Raw genomic sequence first — 20004 nt, forward strand, 5'->3', positions numbered from 1 at the left:
TAATCATTTTATATATTTATGGAAGGTTGTTTGGCTTTGAACACGAGGTCATTCTACATGCTATGCCATGTGTAAAAGTAAAATCATATTGAAAAAAAGAATAAAAATAGTAAAAAAATAGTCCCCGTTGCAGATAATATACCTTTAACTGGCATGTTGTACATAGTCAGAAATTTCATATGTGATAATCAGTTGCACTTGTAACATTTTTGTTCAAAATTGTGACACCTAAATTTGCTAATTTATACAAGTAATGTTATAGCCACAAGTACAAAATTATTTATACTGCGGAGTATTGAGATTCTAGAAACTGCGCCACCTAGCGACGAAATGTATGATCTCTTCGTTTGGAGTGTGCCTTACATGTCGGACCAAGCGATTACTCTGTAGGCTAATGGCGCATGAATGTAGCACGAATCGTACTTTTCTTTTACTCTATACTTTGACGTTAATAAAGTTAAGGTAGGTCTCTATGGTAACTGCCTCTAAGGTTTCAGATATGGCCGTCATCATCAGTCTTCTTATGAAGTAAACCAGAAAAATATGCCATGTACGTTCTCAACACCCCTATAAATAGTGGACTTGCCTAGCATAATGCCAAAGGTTATTCATGTACAAGATATGGATATTAGATCTCTTTGGCGATACTGGGGGAATTACTTGATAAAATTAAATCCTTCGAAGATACCATGCACCAAATTGAGAACTGTTGTCACTAACAAAACCGGTTACCCCGTCAGGCAGATATCTGCAGTCCACAACGTGAGTCGAAACGGGACTACCTTGAATAGGTTAGTATCCACACTACCCACTAGAGTACCATATATTAATGATAAAATGCGTGGGTCCTGTTAATATTTTTTATCACAGCTTACTTTTCCTGTACCACGTATAATTTGGACGGTTCCTTTCCACTATGGGCGACCATGTCAGAGTTAATTTTCGTTATGTAACCTGCTTGGGTTGGATTCAGTATTTACGATTTGGATATCATCATTAGTATTGAGGAATGAGTGTGCTAAACTGAGAATGTTGTGTCTCGACCAAGTAGTCGAATAAATCGGCACATTAGTCATTACGATCGTCAAAATTTTAACTTTTCATGTGAATAGAATTTGACGTAATGCAATTTGTTAATAGATTCTCAGAATTTCAGGGAATTTCCCCCAGCTAATTATCAGGTTGACATTTTCATATGTACTTTGGTCTAAAATGGGGTATTGGTTTTCGGTCAAAATGGGGTCTGTGGTTGACATTGGCCGCACACTCCTACCAGACCTGGCCAGTGGTAACCCCCCCCCCCCCCCAGGTTCTGACCCCATGAAAAATGTCAACAATGCAATGGTTGAATGAATTGATATTGATATTCAGTGTATCATAACTTTGAAAAGTTTCTTTCCGTTCATCAATATGCTATATTCTTTGGGCGATGCTTTGGTCACTTCTTACAACAGTGACAATCGACATCGTCGTTAATACATATGGAATTTTGAGTGTACCATACACGTCTTTTCTGGAGTCCGAATGTCACATTTACATGTTTTACTAGACAAACTAAAGGGCAGATACTGCGTCTGTGATTGGCTAACAGTGTATGTCAGCTGACAGTCACATGACTGGTAGTGTTGTCGAATGTTTACATTGCTTAGGCCTTATAGTAATAAAAACAATTGTGTGGTTCCAATTACGCTCAATTTTAGAATAGGTGGGGTAGATTTTTTATTTTTATTTATTTATTTTTTTCATGTGTGAACATGAGTGTCTAGTTCAGGTTTTCCATTGTTTCCTAAATAGTCGCTGTGTTATGGTTTCTTCCCATCAGATGTACAGCCATTACAGATTGGAAGACTAGGTTTATATTGTCTTCTTATGTTGAAGTTGGTTTCCGCATCCTCTTTTTCTCATGAGACTTCCCAATTATTTTTTCTTGAATGTGTAAAAAAAATGTTTAGGGTTGGCAGCGAAGAACTAGGTGGGGTCAGGTAACTGGAACCAAACAATTATTTGTGTAGGCCTTATGTATTGTAATACTGTAATTTTCTAACTCAAGGTACTACATTAACCTACATGTATAACACATATCGACAGTCTCTCCATCATTTTGTAATACAGTGTTAGAAGTATGAAATCAGAAATATAACCATGGAAACAATCATTAGAATGGTAATTTGTATCTACTTTATATACAATATTTGAATATTTTAATTAGTAAATGCTTCCCATAAGCACTTTGAAAACAATTTATTTGATACCAAAATAATCTCAGCAATTCGACTGCTGTTTTAATCGACTACCCACTGACTATCTTTTCTTTTAATTTCATTGTTACTTTTTTAGTCTTTTTTTTTAATGAAGATTTGGCAAAACTTTTGGATCTATTCAGCTTGTTCAAAATATGGCAACAACAACAACATCACAAATGAATGGCGATGCTAAAGATATTGAGAAAATTATAGACAGCAAGTTTAAATTGGTAGGTAATAAATTTGTTACAAATATTTGAAATGTGTAAATAGTTTTAATAGTTTATTTTGTTTTGGTGCTATTAAGATCTTTTTATTCTCCCAGCTGGCTGGCTATTCTTTCAAGAGTTACCAAGCTCCAAACATTCTTTATATCCCATAATTTTACAGCAACATTATTCTCAGCCAGATTTGCAGATTTGCCAATGTTGACAACTCTGTTCAAGAGAGGTCATGGAATGGAGGTGAAAACGTAGGTCCCTAAAGCAAAACAGAAAATTAATGCAGATAGGATAAAATCGGCCTCAACCTTGTTCCCCTTTAAGTCCAAATATATCCCATAATATACTTGATTTTGTTGGCCCGTTGTACTCAACCACCCAAATCAAATATTGATATACTTCTTATTAGATTCAAGTTTAACAAAGTCTAATTTTTCCCCTTTGTATGAAGAATGGTCCTCACCAACAAAAGTTTCCAATTTGTGACACGGAATTAGAATCAGCTGATATTGACCAGGAAGAGAAAGTTCTGAGATGTAAATTAGCTGCCTTGTATAGACTGATAGACTTCCATGGATGGATACATCTAATCTATAATCACATTACAGTAAGTTAACAACATATCTCAATTTACAACTATTATTAGTACAATAATACAATAGCCTTGAAAATTCAAATTTCCATGTAAGTTCCAACTGGTATTAATTAAATACAGTAGGGCTTTGATGAGTCAAACTTCTATATAAAGTATTGATACAGCAAAAAGTCAAACATGGAGTTCTGGAGCCTTGGCAAAGTCAAATCTCCATTGAATGCAGTAGAACCATAATAAGTCAGATGCCAGTGTAAAGAAGTGTTTACAGGGAAAGAAATTCCTTGTGAATTCTGTATGTTTAATAAAAACTAGGATATTACTTCAGATAACTTGTATTGATTCATTTACTTCCACATATCATTGGCATTGGAAGGGACGTATGAGTTCACTAGGTAGTTGGCATTGATCTGAAGTTTGGTGGAAGGGACATATGAGTATGCTAGGTAAATTGTCAACAGCTTTTATCATTCTTATAATTGTACTGGTAAGATCCATTAACATTGTCAATGTAACGAAATTAAGCTGCCTAGCAAGTCTCATACATCACTTCCACCTAAGTTGTGATTGATGTTGCAGTGTTCTCCCTAGGATGGATTTTAACACATACACACATGTACATTAAGGATCAGCCATTTCTCTTCATGTAGAAGTATCATGATTTTGTCATTCAAAGATTACTAAAACTCAAGGATGGTAAAATAATTTTGAAGCACAGTAGAAACCTGCCAAGCATGGCAGCCTAGATGGCAAGGACGGTCTTTGCACTGTGATTTATCTATAGTGGGGAGAACATAGCATGGTAGAAACCTGCCAAGCATGGCAGCCTAGATTGCAAGGAAGGTCTTTGCACTGTGATTTATCTATAGTGGGGAGAACATAGCATGGTAGAAACCTGCCAAGCATGGCAGCCTAAATGGCAAGGAAGGTCTTTGCACTGTGCTTTATCTATAGTGGGGAGAACACTGATGTTAAGTGTGTACTGATTGACATTGAATGAAACATACACATTTCATTTCTTTTAGCATCCAAGTTTTTATCAGACATCATGAATTCACAACATATTCTTCACCTCTAATACAGTAAAGCTTTACTTTGTCAAAATCCACATAATTTTTGTCAAGTTGCCAGGGTAACCCAGCGGCTCCCTGGAGATGATTCTATTCTTTGCTTTCAAGCTGTTTCAGTATTAAAGTTTACTTTGTCAACCATGAATCAAATTTTTTTTATCTGAAATCACGTTAATCAATCATCAGAACTTAAAATAATTAAAAATTGTCATCTCCACTTTTATTTGACATCCTGTTGAAAAACTACAGTTGTAAGAGTTGTTCTTGTCATGATCATTTTGTGAATTAGATTCCTCTTTTTTTGTATTTCTGTTTGTTAGCCTTATGTTTTTCACTTTATATATAGGCAAGAGTGTCTGAAGCAGATGAGCATTTTTTGATCAATCCATTTGGTCTGATGTACTATGAAATCACAGCATCTAGTCTAATGAAAATAGACATTGATGGTAATACACTGGATGCTGGATCTACTGACTATGGCTGTAACCAAGCTGGATGGACTTTACACTCAGCTATCCATGATGCTAGACCTGACATCAAGTGTGTTATTCATTTACACACACCTGCTGGAGCTGCAGTAAGACATATATATACAGTTGGAGCTTTGTAATAGTAGCTTGCAGAGTTTGTCAGAGAGAGTGTGCATGTGTGGGTGTCTCAGAGAGACAGACAGACAGACAGACAGACAGACAGACAGACAGAGACACACACAGTCAGTCAAATGGAGACAACTGTGCGAGACACTGACAGACTGACCGACAAACAGATTTCATGTGTGCATGTCTTTCCTTGCAGGTATCAAGTATGAAATGTGGATTACTACGATGTTGTCAAGAATCTCTGATAGTGGGTGAAGTGGCATACCATCCATACAGTGGAATCTTGGTGGATGAAAAGGAAAGGAAGCTGATTGCAAAGAACCTTGGCCCAACAACTAAGGTGTGTATTAAACTCTAGTGGTTGGTGACAGAATAGTGCGGGATAATGAAATAAATGGTACTTTAAGAAGTAATCAAATGAACCTTATAAAATATGCAAAGCAACGCAAATATGATAGGATAAATTGGAGAGATTGTGTTTTCTGTTCACTCTGACTAGAGGTATATTTATAATGAAAGGTAGCTAGTCAGATTTAGTCACAGGGGTCAGGAGGAATAAACAGCTTTTTTTGTTATTTTCAACATTTCTGACATTACCCTCCTACCAGTGTAAACATCTACCAATCTAACTAATGGTAACAGTAGATATCACAAGGTTATACACATATTATGATGCACAAAAGTGACACAGAGTGGATTTAATTTCAATTTTATATTTCTGACCCCTGTGATCTAGCTGACACCATACATGTTTACAAGTAGAATTTGAAACATATACAGAAATTACAGAAATTACAGTAACAGAGACATAACCCGGTATTGTTTATAACTACCACAGTAGAGCCGGACACAGATGTATCATTTGCAGTTCTACCACAAATTTGTAGTATATCTCAAAAATTTTACTCCCAAGTTTTTGTGACTTTATCAAAGTTGTCTTTCTTTCATTGATTTGATTAGATAATGATTCTTCATAACCATGGATTGGCAATTTGTGGTGAAACTATAGAGGAGGCCTACTACTTGACAGTCCTTTTAATGGCTGCTTGTGAAACACAGGTAAGAATTATGTAAATTTGGTGGTATCAAATGATTACCATGGTTACATGTGTACTGAAATTATCGAGAAATTATTTATCTACAATTAGACCCAAGAATGTTAAGAAAATACAAATGAAATCTTCCAGATCATCTGTTTTGAACGTTTTATTTTGATTTTTATTTCAAAATCAAAAGTCATCATTTATTGGGATGTACCAATTTTTTAGTGTGAGAAAATTTGAGGGATCCCAGTAGACATGGCAAACAACATTTTGTTGGGTCATTAGGTTGAGGGCGCTCTCCCAAACTTTTGTGTGTGCAGAAACTTTTATGATTGTGTGCTGTAGGATGACATGTCTTTTATCAGGCATGTACTGCAGTGTGTCTTGTATGCCATAGCTGAAAAAGGGTATTTTTCAACTCAATTGACTTGCATGTAGCATAAAAAATGGTAGCACTTCATACATTTAGCTTCTTCCAAGACAAAAACTGAATTACAATTGCTCACAGCATGACAAAAAATTATCTCAAATTCTTTATTTGACATATTAAGTGTCATGGTAACTGTACATGTATCTTTTTACCTATTATGAACACCTCTGACCTAGGTTCGTTTGATGTCATGTGGTGGACTAGATAACATGATTCTAATGGATGAAGAAATGATGAAAAAAGTGCGAATGGTAGCGGGCCGTGGAGGTGGTGGTGTCAGCAAAGACTCAAGTGCATGGAAGTTTGGCCAGTTGGAATTTGAAGGTGCTGTTAGAATTATGGATAACATGGTAAGTGAAAGGAAATGACTTGCCTACAATAATGATATTGTAAGCTATTACAATTATTAATAAAAATTATGTGACAGCATACATGAACTGTAAATATGTCTTAGAGAAGAGTCAAAAATATTAAAAGAATACCAAATTATGAAGTGAATAATTTTCAAGTATAATTGAAAATATTACATAAATTATGTTAGGTACTATATTGATTATGTGCACTGTTGTTCATATGCATGTGTACTGCTACTAGTGGTATTTGCACTGCAGTGCAGTACTTAAAACATTATTACATGCCAGTTTGTGAATGAGTATGCAAATTTAATAGTATTAATTCCATGTACACAACATTGCATAATTGCACGTTGAATTTAATTTTGCTGTTATAGATAAACATATGTTACAGTAATAATAAGAGAACCGTATATCTTGTGAGTGCCAGTGTGGTTACTACTACTCAGTAGTATTTGTACTCATGCTTCATGCTTGTACTTCTTTCTGCTGCACTTTCACTTGCAAGTATGCCTGCAGAAAACACCACAAACACTGGCGCAGATACCCCAAGTATGCCTGCAGAAGACACCACAAGCACTGGCTCAAATACCTCAAGTATTGCCACACTTGTACTCATGCATCATGGAGCTCTCTCATATTATCCATGTACAAAATTGTAGTAAATATTCACAAGAAAAGAATGTAAAAGTGACTAAATGTGTTAATTCTACAGGGATTGAAATCAGGATATCCTTACAAAAAGATGATTAAGGCTGACAAAAGAAAGATAGATGAACATGACTTGCAGGACCAACAGAAGACAAGCAAAAGTAAACGAGGAAAAAAGGTGAGTATGGAACAGTGTGCCCTCTAGGCCAATTTGACAAGCCAGTGATGCACACAATTTCTAGTGACACACCAAAGTGTGGTTTTCTCCTATCTCTTACTATGTTGTGACTCACAAGAAATCACAGTTTTTATCATTTTGACCCAAAACAACAAGATTTGGTTATCATTAGAGGGCATAGTGGTATAGAAACATTGAGAACCATAATTGTATAGTATACCCATACCTTAAAGAGGCTGGCTTCTGTGTCATATATATATATATATTTTGCATTGCATTGCATTTTATATATACTTCAGTAGACTATGTTCTTCTGAAATTGTTCAATGTGTATATGTATACCTCTGATATGCATGGGCTGATTTCAAACAAACTTGGCATAACTATCAGATACTGTAGTACAATTATGTGTGCTTGTACATCACTTTTATTTCATAGCAATACTAAATGACCAAATGATGGCTATATTAGTTCAGTAAACGATGAAGACTTGTTCAAATAATATACAGTCAGTATTTTGATATCAAGAGAATTGCAACAAAAATTACTATAAATGACAGTTATCCTTTCATTTTTCTTTCTTTTAGTGAGAAGTTTCAACTGCAAATAAGAAGATTTGATCATAATGCACAATGTTTGGAACAGTGTACTTTTTATCTTTAACATAATGATGTTTTGATACTTGCATAGCACAGTACTATTGTGATTGGGGTAGTGGTACCGAACCACTATAATATACCATATTGATGAACACAAAGCTGCTTATTTTTGTGTAGTAAATAGAGATCAGTATGTCAAGCAATGTGTCAGTTATATAAATGACACAATATAGTACCTGTACTAAAATACACTATACTAAAAGTATACTTTAAATATGTTAGAAGTATACTTGATTAAAGTATATTGACAAATGTAAGTGCAAATATGACTGGGCACATAATTCAGGTAAAGCTGTAATTTTTTTACAGAATCGGTTGATATAAATGTCAACTCTAGTTGTATAGTCAAATGTTTGATTGTAAATTTTGGACTGACTGCCAATGACTATGATGGAATTCACCATGGTTGGAGAGGTATAGAAGTAGCTATAGTAGTATATGTGGCATTTCACACTACATATACAAAAACACAAAAAAGAAAAAAGTGTATATGTACATGGAAGGAATAAGACATGAATAAAGTTGAATTCAAAACATATCTTGCGAAGTGAAAATGTTTGTTCTAAGTCTGAGTGTCTTGTAAATATATATTACAGGTGGTTTTAGGTGTGGTGGGTTTTTGAATTTTTCCCAGGATTAAAATAGTAACTTATTAGTTTCCAAGTAAATCATAGATATATTTTATAGATCAAGGGTTGTTAAAACTGTGATAATCAGCACGTTGGTGGTGCACTTACTTACCATGTATAGTACAGTCAACATGTACAGTAGAGTACAAACATTAACATAAATATTGGTGATGCACTTCCTTACAGAGGATGAAGCAGTGGGTGTGTGAATGTAGTCTTTACCATGCATGACACAGTCTACATGTTGGTGTCACTTTCTTTAAAGGGAAGGCCACTTCAGAAAATAAAGACATTTTCATAAACTATGGGTTCTGAGAGTCATTTCATTATTTTGCATAACATACAGTTGTTTGCAATTTCAGTGAAACATCAAGTTGATCTTGTGCCTTTATATAGGGTATCTCTGCTATGGGCTATTGCATCATGGGAGATAGTCGACATTATTCAATGGTTGAACACTGAATATTCATGAGCTGTTTCACGCTGAAGCGTAGAGCATTTTGTTACCATGAATTACCACGAATGATAGTCAAGGCATTGGTGGTGCACTAATACAGAGAGTGAAGCACTAACTACTCACGTTGGAAAGGGTGATCTGCAATCTAGCAAACCTATACAAATCCAATAACAGAATACAGTACACAGTATCCATTTTATGACTTTTATTATAAAGTAACTAAACACTGGCTTGTAATTGGCATATGATGTAAGTATCAAAGAATACACCAAACTAAGCAGTAGTTACTCAACACACATCATCATAAAACCAACAACTACATTGTATACATTTGTCATCTTTCTCTCTGAATACTACAACTCTGTATTGCCATGAGTTGTTTTTTATTCAATTCACACCAAGTAGTCTGTGTATTACATCATATAAATATAAAAAAATTGGTAAATTGGATAAAAATAATAATTTCCTCTTTGGAAGAATATGATGAAATATTTGTATTAAATTGTAGAGTGGACAACACAGATTTTACAAGGAGAGTTGATTGTAGGCAAGATTTGGTTTTGATTCAGGTAAAAATTTACACCATCATGCTGACTATTTATAACACACTAAATAGTTACATGACAGAACCCCATGATGTGCCAGTGTGGTGTACTCGGGGCATTTGCATGAGTGCTTGCAGTGTTCTGTCTGACCACTTTCATGAGCATAGCAAGTGAAAGTGCATCAGAAAACACTGCAAGCACGAGGCATGGGGTTCTGTTATGTTTTTCTGAAACAATAAATTTCCATAAAATTGATACTATATGATCATTTGCATGCAGGTATGCAATAATGTTTTCGGTATTGCACTGCTGTGCAAATACCACTAGTATGCGTGTACACCAATGCAAGTAATCTCAGGTACATATGTAATAATTTTCCTTTGATAAGAGACTGACAATAAGTTACCAATCTTACTTATTTTGGACTCTAATAGATAATATACAGAAATCTTCTTGGTAACCACAATATAGAAAATTGATGAATTGAAAGTTTTAAGAGGCAACTCAGCAGGATGCAGTTTATTTCAATGAGACCTTCGATTATATGGTATTGTTCAATAGTTGTATTGCTTCAAGCATGTCAGGAGTAAGATCAATAGTTCAATGTAGTAAAAACTGAATTCTTTTAGTTGGGGGTGGGGGGGGGGATTGAACCATTTTAGTTCTCATGTGACAAAAACAATTTTATTTTTACAGCTGTAATGGAATCTTTTTGTACCCCAAAATACATATATTTCTTTCTTAAAAATGCCATCAAATCACTATTATAGTAAATGCACAGCACTAACATATTAAAGTGTCAATAAAAGAACTTTTTTCTCACTCCATACTGGCTTTGTATTCATAGTACTACATATTGATTTGAAATTGATTGTGCTGTCTGAAACAATTTTCAATTTTGGCCAATTTAGTTAGAAGGGGATGGGGTGGGAGTCTGGGGCCTAACTAAAAGTATTTAGTTTTTATCCCAACTCTAATTATGTATATGACCCCTTATTTGAATAGCTCTTCCAGCCAAGTATTTGTCATAAGAATTCCAAGTTGTCCTTTATGGCAAGTGATTAAGTTATACAGTTTCTAATTCAAATCAACATATTGTACAGCAGTGTCATGAAGCCTTCAGTCTCATTGAAATTGTAATATACTTTAAAATTTATCATCATTTTGAAATTGAAACAATAAATATGTTCAGAATACTGTATACTACAATAAAAATAATATATACTTGTGCATGAAAGAAAGGAAAAATTGTCGAGAAGTATGTTGTGTCTCATTTTCAATATAATATTCTACTCAACTAACTACTGATTTCAAAGAGGGAAGAATTAAGACTGAGAGGTTTTGATTCAAAACAAAATATTACCTCATTGCCATGAAATGCAGATATAAACCTTTACAATTTAAATGTAATTTGCATTGTACCAAGCACTGAACATTTATTTTAAAACATTATCAGACCGTGGGTGTACTAGTATTAGGGTACATCCATGGTCTGACTGAGCTAGGTGTTGCCATACATAAATGTGCCTTGATTGAAGTTTTGCTGTTAGATAACGACTATGTTATGACTAAGCAGCCTCATCATTGGTCTATTGTTGTATGTACATGGGGTAAAGGAACAGCTTGACTATGTTTAAAAAGATTTAGTATCATTACTACTATATCTCTGTTTTTCTCTTCACAAGCAAAATAATTATAAAGTAGTAAAAGAGAGCTGTTTATGGCAGTGCTGTGAGAAGATGGAAGAGAAATGAAATTCAAGTGTTTAAATAATAAAGAAATAAAAAAGTCATGTAAACTTTCCAACTGAAATATAAGCTACTTTTGAAGGAACTTTGGAAACACATTTTGTAGTAAAAGGTACGAAATGTTGATTCATGCAAACTCTTTCCTTAAAGAGCATACAAACATTGTTGTAAATACAACTGATTTTCAATATTTATCAACTGTTAAAATATTCTGATTTCTGTTTCCATATATATATATACTGAAATATTCAAGATTGATGAAAGGTGACCATGTTTCCATATTTGGATATTTTATGTCATGTGACATAAAAATTCCATATTTGGGCATTTAATGTCATAATTATCACATTTCCATATTTGGGCATTTGAAGAGTGACATCACAACTCCATATTAGGGTTTATGTCATTCGAATGGAGAGTTTGCACCAGAGTACTGGTATTATATTTTTCAATTCAACAACATACAATGTAATAGATACTTGATAAATCTTGTAGTAGATACTTTAAGCCTTCATAGTCTTTTAATCTTCAAATGGAAGTCATTTCCCCTAGTATTTCTCCTCGAAGCTTCAAGAATAAGGTAATGTTTGCCACCAAATTCATGTCAAAAGTCATGTATGACTGTTGCAACCTCTGCAACATTGTATGCCTATTCAGTCTCGTTCTTTGTAAGTAAAATTTCATGTCAGTTACCATGACAATATAATGCCTATCATTGTGTAGTAAACATACATTGTGTCTACTACTATATCAAAGAGTATTTGTGACCATTTTTTAAGAAAATGCTAGTTTCAAAACAAATGATGAAAGTTATGGTATATGTTTCTGTTTGATAAAATTTATAGACTACATAAAACATATACGTTATTAAACTGACAGGCCTCTTTACAATAACACTATAGGCAATAAAAGATGTATTCTAGCTGACTATACCAACTTATCGTTACTATGGTTACTCCTAGAGAAATACTACATCTGTCTAATTTAACTATTTTGAATAGGTAATTGTAATAACTATGCTGCTACATTTATATGTACATGCAAGGTGTATTGTTTGATATCTAAATTGACAAGGTTACATGACTACTCTAGCTGCTTGATTGAATATGCAAGATATAAGTACAGTATGCAATGCCTGGTTTTGGGATCCGACCACCATGGGCAGCAGCTGAAGAATGCAAATGGTGTGTGAACTGAAGCCTTGTCACATGATATTCCAGGTTTGTCACATGATGTTCCAAGCTGTCATATGACATGAATAGGTAGTCAGATGACATGGCTGATAGTCACATGAGCACTAGGGGTAGTCGTATGATGTTACCAAGATCGCACACGAGGATGCTGGGTTGTCACATGATGTTGCTAAGATGTCAGAATGCTGGGTTGTCACATGAGAATACAGAATTGTCACATGATGTTATCAAGATGTAACATGGTTGTCACATGACAGACATCAAAAGACAGGAGAGTTAGATATTTCATAATCAATGTTACTACTTTGATTGGAAATGTGTGTACTGTCACTGTTCTCATCTGTGTCATCCATTAGCCGTTCATATCTCTCTGTATCTTTCTTCTTGTGTCTTTCCTTTGTCTCACCTTCATCAATTACATTACTATTTGCTTGCTTTGATTTCTGTTTCCCAGTCAATCGACTTGATTCAGAAAATCCTTGCTTTTTAAAGTTAGTATTCCTTGATTTCCTAATGGAATCTTTCATTTCACTTATCATTCCTGCAAACGGATCACTTGATGCCACTGGCACAGCTTGTTCCTGTTCCTCTTCTGTAGGAGTTTCATTTCTTGGACCATCATCATTTTCCATAGCAGCTGCATTGGTTTCCATGGGAACAAAGTCTTCAACAGGTAGAGCTGTTTCTCTGATTTCTTGTTTCTCTAATTCTTCTCTTATTTCAATAACTTGTTGGTCTTCTATAAAATTGTGAAAAAAGAATGTTAATTGCACAAATGTGATGTTTACACTGAAAGGAATAAACACTCAAGAGTCATGAATATTCACTCTGCAACCATGAATATATTATTTCTGCTGACTCCCATGATGCAATAGCCCATAGCAAAGATACCCTTTACAGGCACAAGATCAACTTGATGCTTCTTTGAAATCGCAAGTAATTGTAGGTGATGTAAAATCATGAAATGACTCTCCAGAACCCATAGTCTATGAAAATGTCTCTATTTGCTTGAGTGGGGTCCCCTTAAAAGTAAATCAAAATATAAATCAACAAATAAATGAAATAAAACCACGATAATCACATAGTCTAGTTCCTATTACAATATCGTTACCATCAAAGTCCACTCACATAGTCTAGTTCCTATTACAATATCGTTACCATCAAAAGTCCACTCACATAGTCTAGTTCCTATTACAGTATTGTTACCATCAAAAGTCCACTCACATGGTCTAGTTCCTATTACAATATCGTTACCATCAAAGTCCACTCACATAGTCTAGTTCCTATTACAATATCGTTACCATCAAAAGTCCACTCACATAGTCTAGTTCCTATTACAGTATTGTTACCATCAAAAGTCCACTCACATAGTCTAGTTCCTATTACAGTATTGTTACCATTAAATGTCCAGTCACACAACCACAAACTTACCATAGTTGGCATCCAGACTATAATAATCATGTGGCCATAATGTATAACTTTAGTTAATCTAACAATAGTCTTGGTGTCAGTATTATCTAAATTTATAATATCTCACCTTGTTTTTGTTTCTGTTCAGCTTTTTTCTGTTTCCTCCTCTCTTCTGCCTTTCTTCTGAGTTCCTTGACTTCAGTAAAGAGAGCTTGTAGATTATTTTCACTAGTTCCAACATTTTGCCTTAGAGACTAAACAAGATGAGGAGAGAAGTTTATATCATTGACAAGGTCATCCAGTCTCTGGTTATGTAACATTATGTAATGCTATTTTGACAAAGGGAGGCATGTAAATGTCTTGATATTTTATACTTTACACCAATTTCATGGAAGATGAGTAGCTGTTTTTGACAAGCCATATCTGGAACATTAAATTACAAAAAGGCACAGTATATGAAAATTACAATCAAGACTCCAAAAATGTTTTTTTCCGGACTATCTCTCTGTAATAATACTTACAACAAGTTTGGACTGCATGGATGTATTCATCTCCTGTATTGCATTCACGGAATGTAACTGTCCTTTACCATCCAAAAACTGCTCCCTGTAATATTTTATAATTCAAAATATACATTATTAACATCTGTATGAATTTATATATTGGGTACTATGGATCATCTTCTGAGTGTGTTGGTTATGGTTTGGGAACAGGAAGGGGAAATAGAGTAAAATTGGCATACAGTAGTTTAATTGTAAAGTAAATTGGTCAAAATACACGTACTGTAGGTATTCTGCTATGTCTACAGTCATATACAAACCTTGTTGTGTCAAAATTATGGCACAAGTCAAAGTTTCACTTTTGTGCTAAATTTACATTGTTTTTAAAATATCTTAAAAATTCAAGTTACCTAAAACTATCCAAGACCTTGCTGTAAATTCCTGAGGAAGTGTTGATGACAGAGTTGGACGATAACTTGTAATCAGAATTCTCTGTGTTGCCGAGATTAATAATATTGACAGGAACAGGCACAAAGTCACTGAAATCAAAACAAAAGATTGACGTATCACATAAAATTAAAATGTAATAACAGAGACAATACTATCATTCAAACTGAAAGGAGTATTTACCAGATTTGTTTAACATCAAGGTCTTCAAGCAAGCTGCCACCAAACTGTTTTTTTATCAACAAAATTTGACCTGCAGGCTGTTGTCATTTTCATTTTCATTTTCATGATCAAAATAGACACTGTTGTGTGAATGTGATGAAAATAATGCTTGGAACCTACAACTTATGCACATATGGATCTACCACTACACTATAATTTTACTAGCAATTTTATCAGTTAATTTCTCATGAACATGTGGCATAGAAGTTAGAACAGTGAAATTCCTTTAGATCTTCACATACTATAAACCATTTATTTTCCGCATTAGAATATTCTGTAAATTTTTGGTCTGCAACAGAGTCCATGAGATTACACTTTGCTCTGTATTGAGTCTATAGTAACTGGCTTTTACATAGGATTACAAAAGTCATATTAATCATTTAATGACTTTATATTTTCATCTTTTTTTTCTTTGAACTTTCCTCCAAAAAATAAGCAAACATTTGTCTGGCTAACAGTACACTCTGAAATAATGAAAGCTGCATTCTTTCCAATCAATGTTGAAAACAGGATCTGACTCATTCACTCCTAATCAAAGATACTGATATCCTAGCACTATGTTCCTATACATAACTAAAAGATACAACAGTTCAATGAAAACTTAGAGAACTCTCATATGCTCAACTGATGATACCATAAGCAAGCATGCAAGCAACCTGTCGTGAATTACATTTATTGATTCATATTTTGTGTTATACGTTGTTGTTGTTAACATTGTTGCCGTTTCTGATGAACTCATTATATGGTCATACGTCATACATAATCAACCAATCAGCACGCAGCCCGACGATAAGGCAGACGATCAAATCAAAATTTCTTGTGTGATGTACGTTTCAGTTACAAGTTCGAGTGCGCATGCATTCTTGTGTGATGTAAGTTTCAGTTACAGGTTGGAGTGCACATGCATTCTTGTGTGATGTAAGTTTCAGTTACAAGTTGGAACGCGCGTGCATATAAAGAACAGAGTTCCCAGTGTATTCTACTACTTGCTTGTATTGTCATTTCTATTACAGTCTGCTGTTTTCCGAACCCCTTTTCTATTGTGAGTCATCCACACAACCAACCAATCTAAATAAATTGTATTACACCACACTCCAAAACTATACTTCTGTTCAATAATTCTGAAAGGGTAAATCCATATAGGATTATTTCAACAGATGTGTCTTCAGTTTAACACATTTTAACACTTGACTACACAGCATTCCTTACCTGCCATTGTATACAGTACATAAGCAGTCCATAGAATGCGTAGTGACACATCCATTAGGGTACTGAGTAAACAGTCCAAAGATAAAAGTCTGCTCTGATACTCCATGTAAAGAATTTAGCAGACTTTGATGAAGTGCTCGTTCTCTCATTGACATATCCAATGGAGTCATTCGTCTGAACTTATACCATCCTATAACATGCTGGAATGAAATAGTGATATGATAATCTTTGATCCATGATGGTTAACGGTAAACCCGCAACTTGTACACTTCGCTCAAACGAAAAAAGTCTACTTCATGCATGTACCCCGTTGTAATACATAGTCTTATGGTGAGCGTGCATTCTCACAAGTAGCACCCCTCTTATGGAAGGGTATACCACTTGAACTTCATTCATCACCCACAACTGTCGATAAATTCAAGAAGAATATCACGATGTATCTGTTTGCAAGAGCTTTCTAACTTTTACTACGATCTACAGACTTGCCAACTTATGTTTATCATAACACAAAGTGTGCACTAGACCATAGAATATAAAGACATACTCATACAAGGTTGAGTCTGAAAACTGAACTAAAGATGGAAAACAGCATTACATCTTAGTTGTTAACTATAACAAATACCTTGTAGTTTTCTTTTAGCATTGATAATAACTTGACTTGGTCCACATGCCCTTTGCTGTTGTAAAAACTGAAACAGAGAAGAGATGTTGTTGAAAGAGATCTGCTTTCACCCCAAAATGTCTCCATGACAACACATTACAAAGCGTCATGTCAGCTCCTAAGTGCCCATACTAGCAAAACTGGACATATATTTTCAAATTCTAAGCTGGTTTGTATTTTTTGACAAACATATTCTTACTTAAATAAAGACAGAACAAATTTCTTTAAAAAAGTGATCATGTGAGAGTGTGAGCTCTTAGTTCGAAAGTGAGTTATATAGTCCCAGCATAGCATTACGTCATCAAAGATGTTGTTCCTTACTGTGATATGCAAAATAGCAGATGATAGAGGTATTATAGAACAAAGTTGACAGTGCCCCCTCTGTGTAGAGAATATGATACTACGCCACGTACATTCATTTGCATATATACTATATGTACATACCTTCCTAATCCTACACATGGATAATATGAATATACATCTGAAAAAAATAAAGGAAAATGGCATATAAATCAATTTTGACATTACTGTGAAAGTTTAGCTTATAACATTCATCAACTAAAGATTGATCTGAAATTATTTTTCTGCATCATTTAAAGACCTGCTGAATGATTGTTATCTTTATGAATTATGAATTATGAATTATGAATTATGAACACTAAATTCCCAGCTAATATCTTCCATGTGTTATTTCTATGTTTATTGCACTAAATACACAAACTGGTATTTCATGTTCACACCACATGTCAACTGTATAATACTATAATGTATATTGAGTGCATGTATATTCCATTAACCATTAGTTGTAAAATGTACACGATGTATGATTTTCATACCGGAATATATAATACCTCACAATGCCTCTATCTATCACATGTTGATAGCAGGAAGTACAGCGAATACATATAAGAGTAACACTACAACTATAGTGTGATACCTTTTACTTTTTTATCAAATTACCAAAAGCAGGAACATATATACACTTATATAAATTATCTACAAGTTGTCCAACACATGTCTGGAATAACAAAATATATAAATTGCAATTTTCTATGTTGCAAATATCTTTTCACACTAAATGTCACGACTGGCCTTTCCCATTCCTGAACTCGATAGCCTGAAACCGGAACAAATATACTGTGTATAAACTTAGAACGTTTACCTCTATGACAGAGGTTTTGTGGCCTTGATTGTACAAATAATATGTGTTCAAGTTACATGTGCTCCGAGGTCATGTTCCAAGGTCGTGCATTCCCTAGATATCTACCAAAACCAGAAAGATTACTTCATGATAACTTCAACTGAAAGATTTGTCATTATAGACATGATTCCCTAAAATAATTTCCTACACATTTGAAGCTCAAGAAATTAAGGAGGGCCAACAACAATGAATCTTTCACTTTCAGTCGAATGATAACTATTGTATTTCTATCTTTCATTCAAGGACGGTTTATTGACATATTCTAAAGATTATACTGCTGGAAATAAATTAAACGAATTAACATACTTATGTATACTTCTTCTTTTTTGTGTCTTTCTTGTGTGTCTGTGGTTGTACTGGTAAAATGAGATGTAACTTCACCAATCAGGAACCCTTCCTGTAAAAGTTGAAACGTGAAATGCAATGTGACTGAATGATCTACAGCTATACATGATAAAAACAAATATGTTCTCACCCTCATCAAGGTGGTATGTTAGTGTTTTAAATTACAGTGAAAATGGTAGGTTACAAAGAACATGTTCACTGAAAATTTCTGAAAAGAGTGTGACATATTTGAAAAGGAAAGCTATCACACCTACAATGTGTTGTTTTTTCTCAAATTCAATAACAGGAAGTGGCCTCCCTGCATTATTTTATGTCAAGTAATCATACTGTAAAGAACTTCATATTTTAGCAGTCAGACAAATATGTCAGATACTGGGAATGTAGGGGTGGGGGTAAGTCTTATTTCCTCCCCTAAATGAGATGTTCTGATTGCACTCATGGCTTCATACACAAACTTACACCAACAACCTGTTTACATTGCTTTGTCACGCTGCCACCAGGATTTAATACCGCACACTGTTAGTCTCCCCTAATACATCCATGGTTACACTGTAACTTACACTTTACAGTAACATACAGATTACTCGTGTACTACGTCCTACACTTGCACTGTTTATCTTGAGTTGAGACGACATCCTTAATGTTCAATATGCAAATAGCGGCATATTGTATAAACCAATAATAAAACATAAACCGATCACTATCAGGATTGTGTTAGCAATGACTCACACCATTTACCGGTAACATCACTGTTACGTTCATCTCGACTTCCGCATTTGTTATGGCGTAATAAATATAACTCTTTTAGCCCGAATAACTTGTTTAAATCAAAAGGGGCTATCGTCATACGAACAATTATATCATTTCGAACGATGTGCACTTCTTAGTACATATTTGACAGAGATTGTAATATTCATGTGCTGTATGTAATACATGTAGAGTCAACAGTGGCTGTGTCAAACTGTACTTCGTCTTCGGTGCACTGAATGAGTTCTTCACTCGGGAGGAAGTTCCCCACGAAAGAAACATCTTCCTTAGCTGGAAAATTCTTGTACTTTAGTTCACAGAAATGAACACTTACTTTTAACTTCTGTCTAATAATATGCTATTCTTACCTGATCTCCAGGACAATTTGTATGATCGAGAATTAGAGAACTCCAGAGACTGCCAGCGATATTGACAGACGCCATCTTGAAATGAATGAGACCCTCTAACTGTATTAAAATTAATTTTGGCGATGACGAAGTCACGAATGTGACCAAAATGAAACAAACTAAAATGTTTTGAAGCAAACTGAAAAAATCTAACCATAGCAATTTCAAATTACCTAGCTTGTTCAATAAGACAGTGTTATTATTTTTGCAAATGAAATATTTACCCATGACGTCACTTGTTGGA

The 20004-nt window shown here is 34.4% G+C and overlaps 2 protein-coding genes across 2 annotated transcripts; one reads left to right on the forward strand and one right to left on the reverse strand.

Annotated features, from left to right (window-relative positions):
• The first annotated feature begins 654 nt into the window (after window positions 1–654).
• LOC144446933 (alpha-adducin-like) lies at window positions 655–8755 on the forward strand. Its single transcript, XM_078136780.1, has 9 exons — window positions 655–791; window positions 2356–2473; window positions 2916–3071; window positions 4473–4703; window positions 4922–5065; window positions 5686–5784; window positions 6375–6548; window positions 7267–7380; window positions 7968–8755. Exons 2-9 carry the CDS (start codon window positions 2396–2398, stop codon window positions 7968–7970), a joined length of 999 nt encoding a protein of 332 aa, XP_077992906.1. The 5' UTR covers window positions 655–791; window positions 2356–2395; the 3' UTR covers window positions 7971–8755.
• A 602-nt stretch (window positions 8756–9357) lies between these two features.
• On the reverse strand, window positions 9358–19796 carry LOC144446171 (BRISC complex subunit Abraxas 2-like). Its single transcript, XM_078135920.1, has 9 exons — window positions 19722–19796; window positions 18568–18658; window positions 17505–17541; window positions 17022–17088; window positions 16400–16599; window positions 14932–15060; window positions 14543–14627; window positions 14149–14275; window positions 9358–13350 (listed from the first exon to the last, which is right to left on the reverse strand). The coding sequence occupies exons 1-9, from the start codon at window positions 19794–19796 to the stop codon at window positions 12872–12874; spliced, it is 1290 nt and encodes a 429-aa protein (XP_077992046.1). The 3' UTR covers window positions 9358–12871.
• Window positions 19797–20004: the final 208 nt, after the last annotated feature.

The sequence above is a fragment of the Glandiceps talaboti genome, chromosome 15 (genome assembly GCF_964340395.1).
Source record: "Glandiceps talaboti chromosome 15, keGlaTala1.1, whole genome shotgun sequence".
NCBI lineage: Eukaryota > Metazoa > Hemichordata > Enteropneusta > Spengelidae > Glandiceps > Glandiceps talaboti.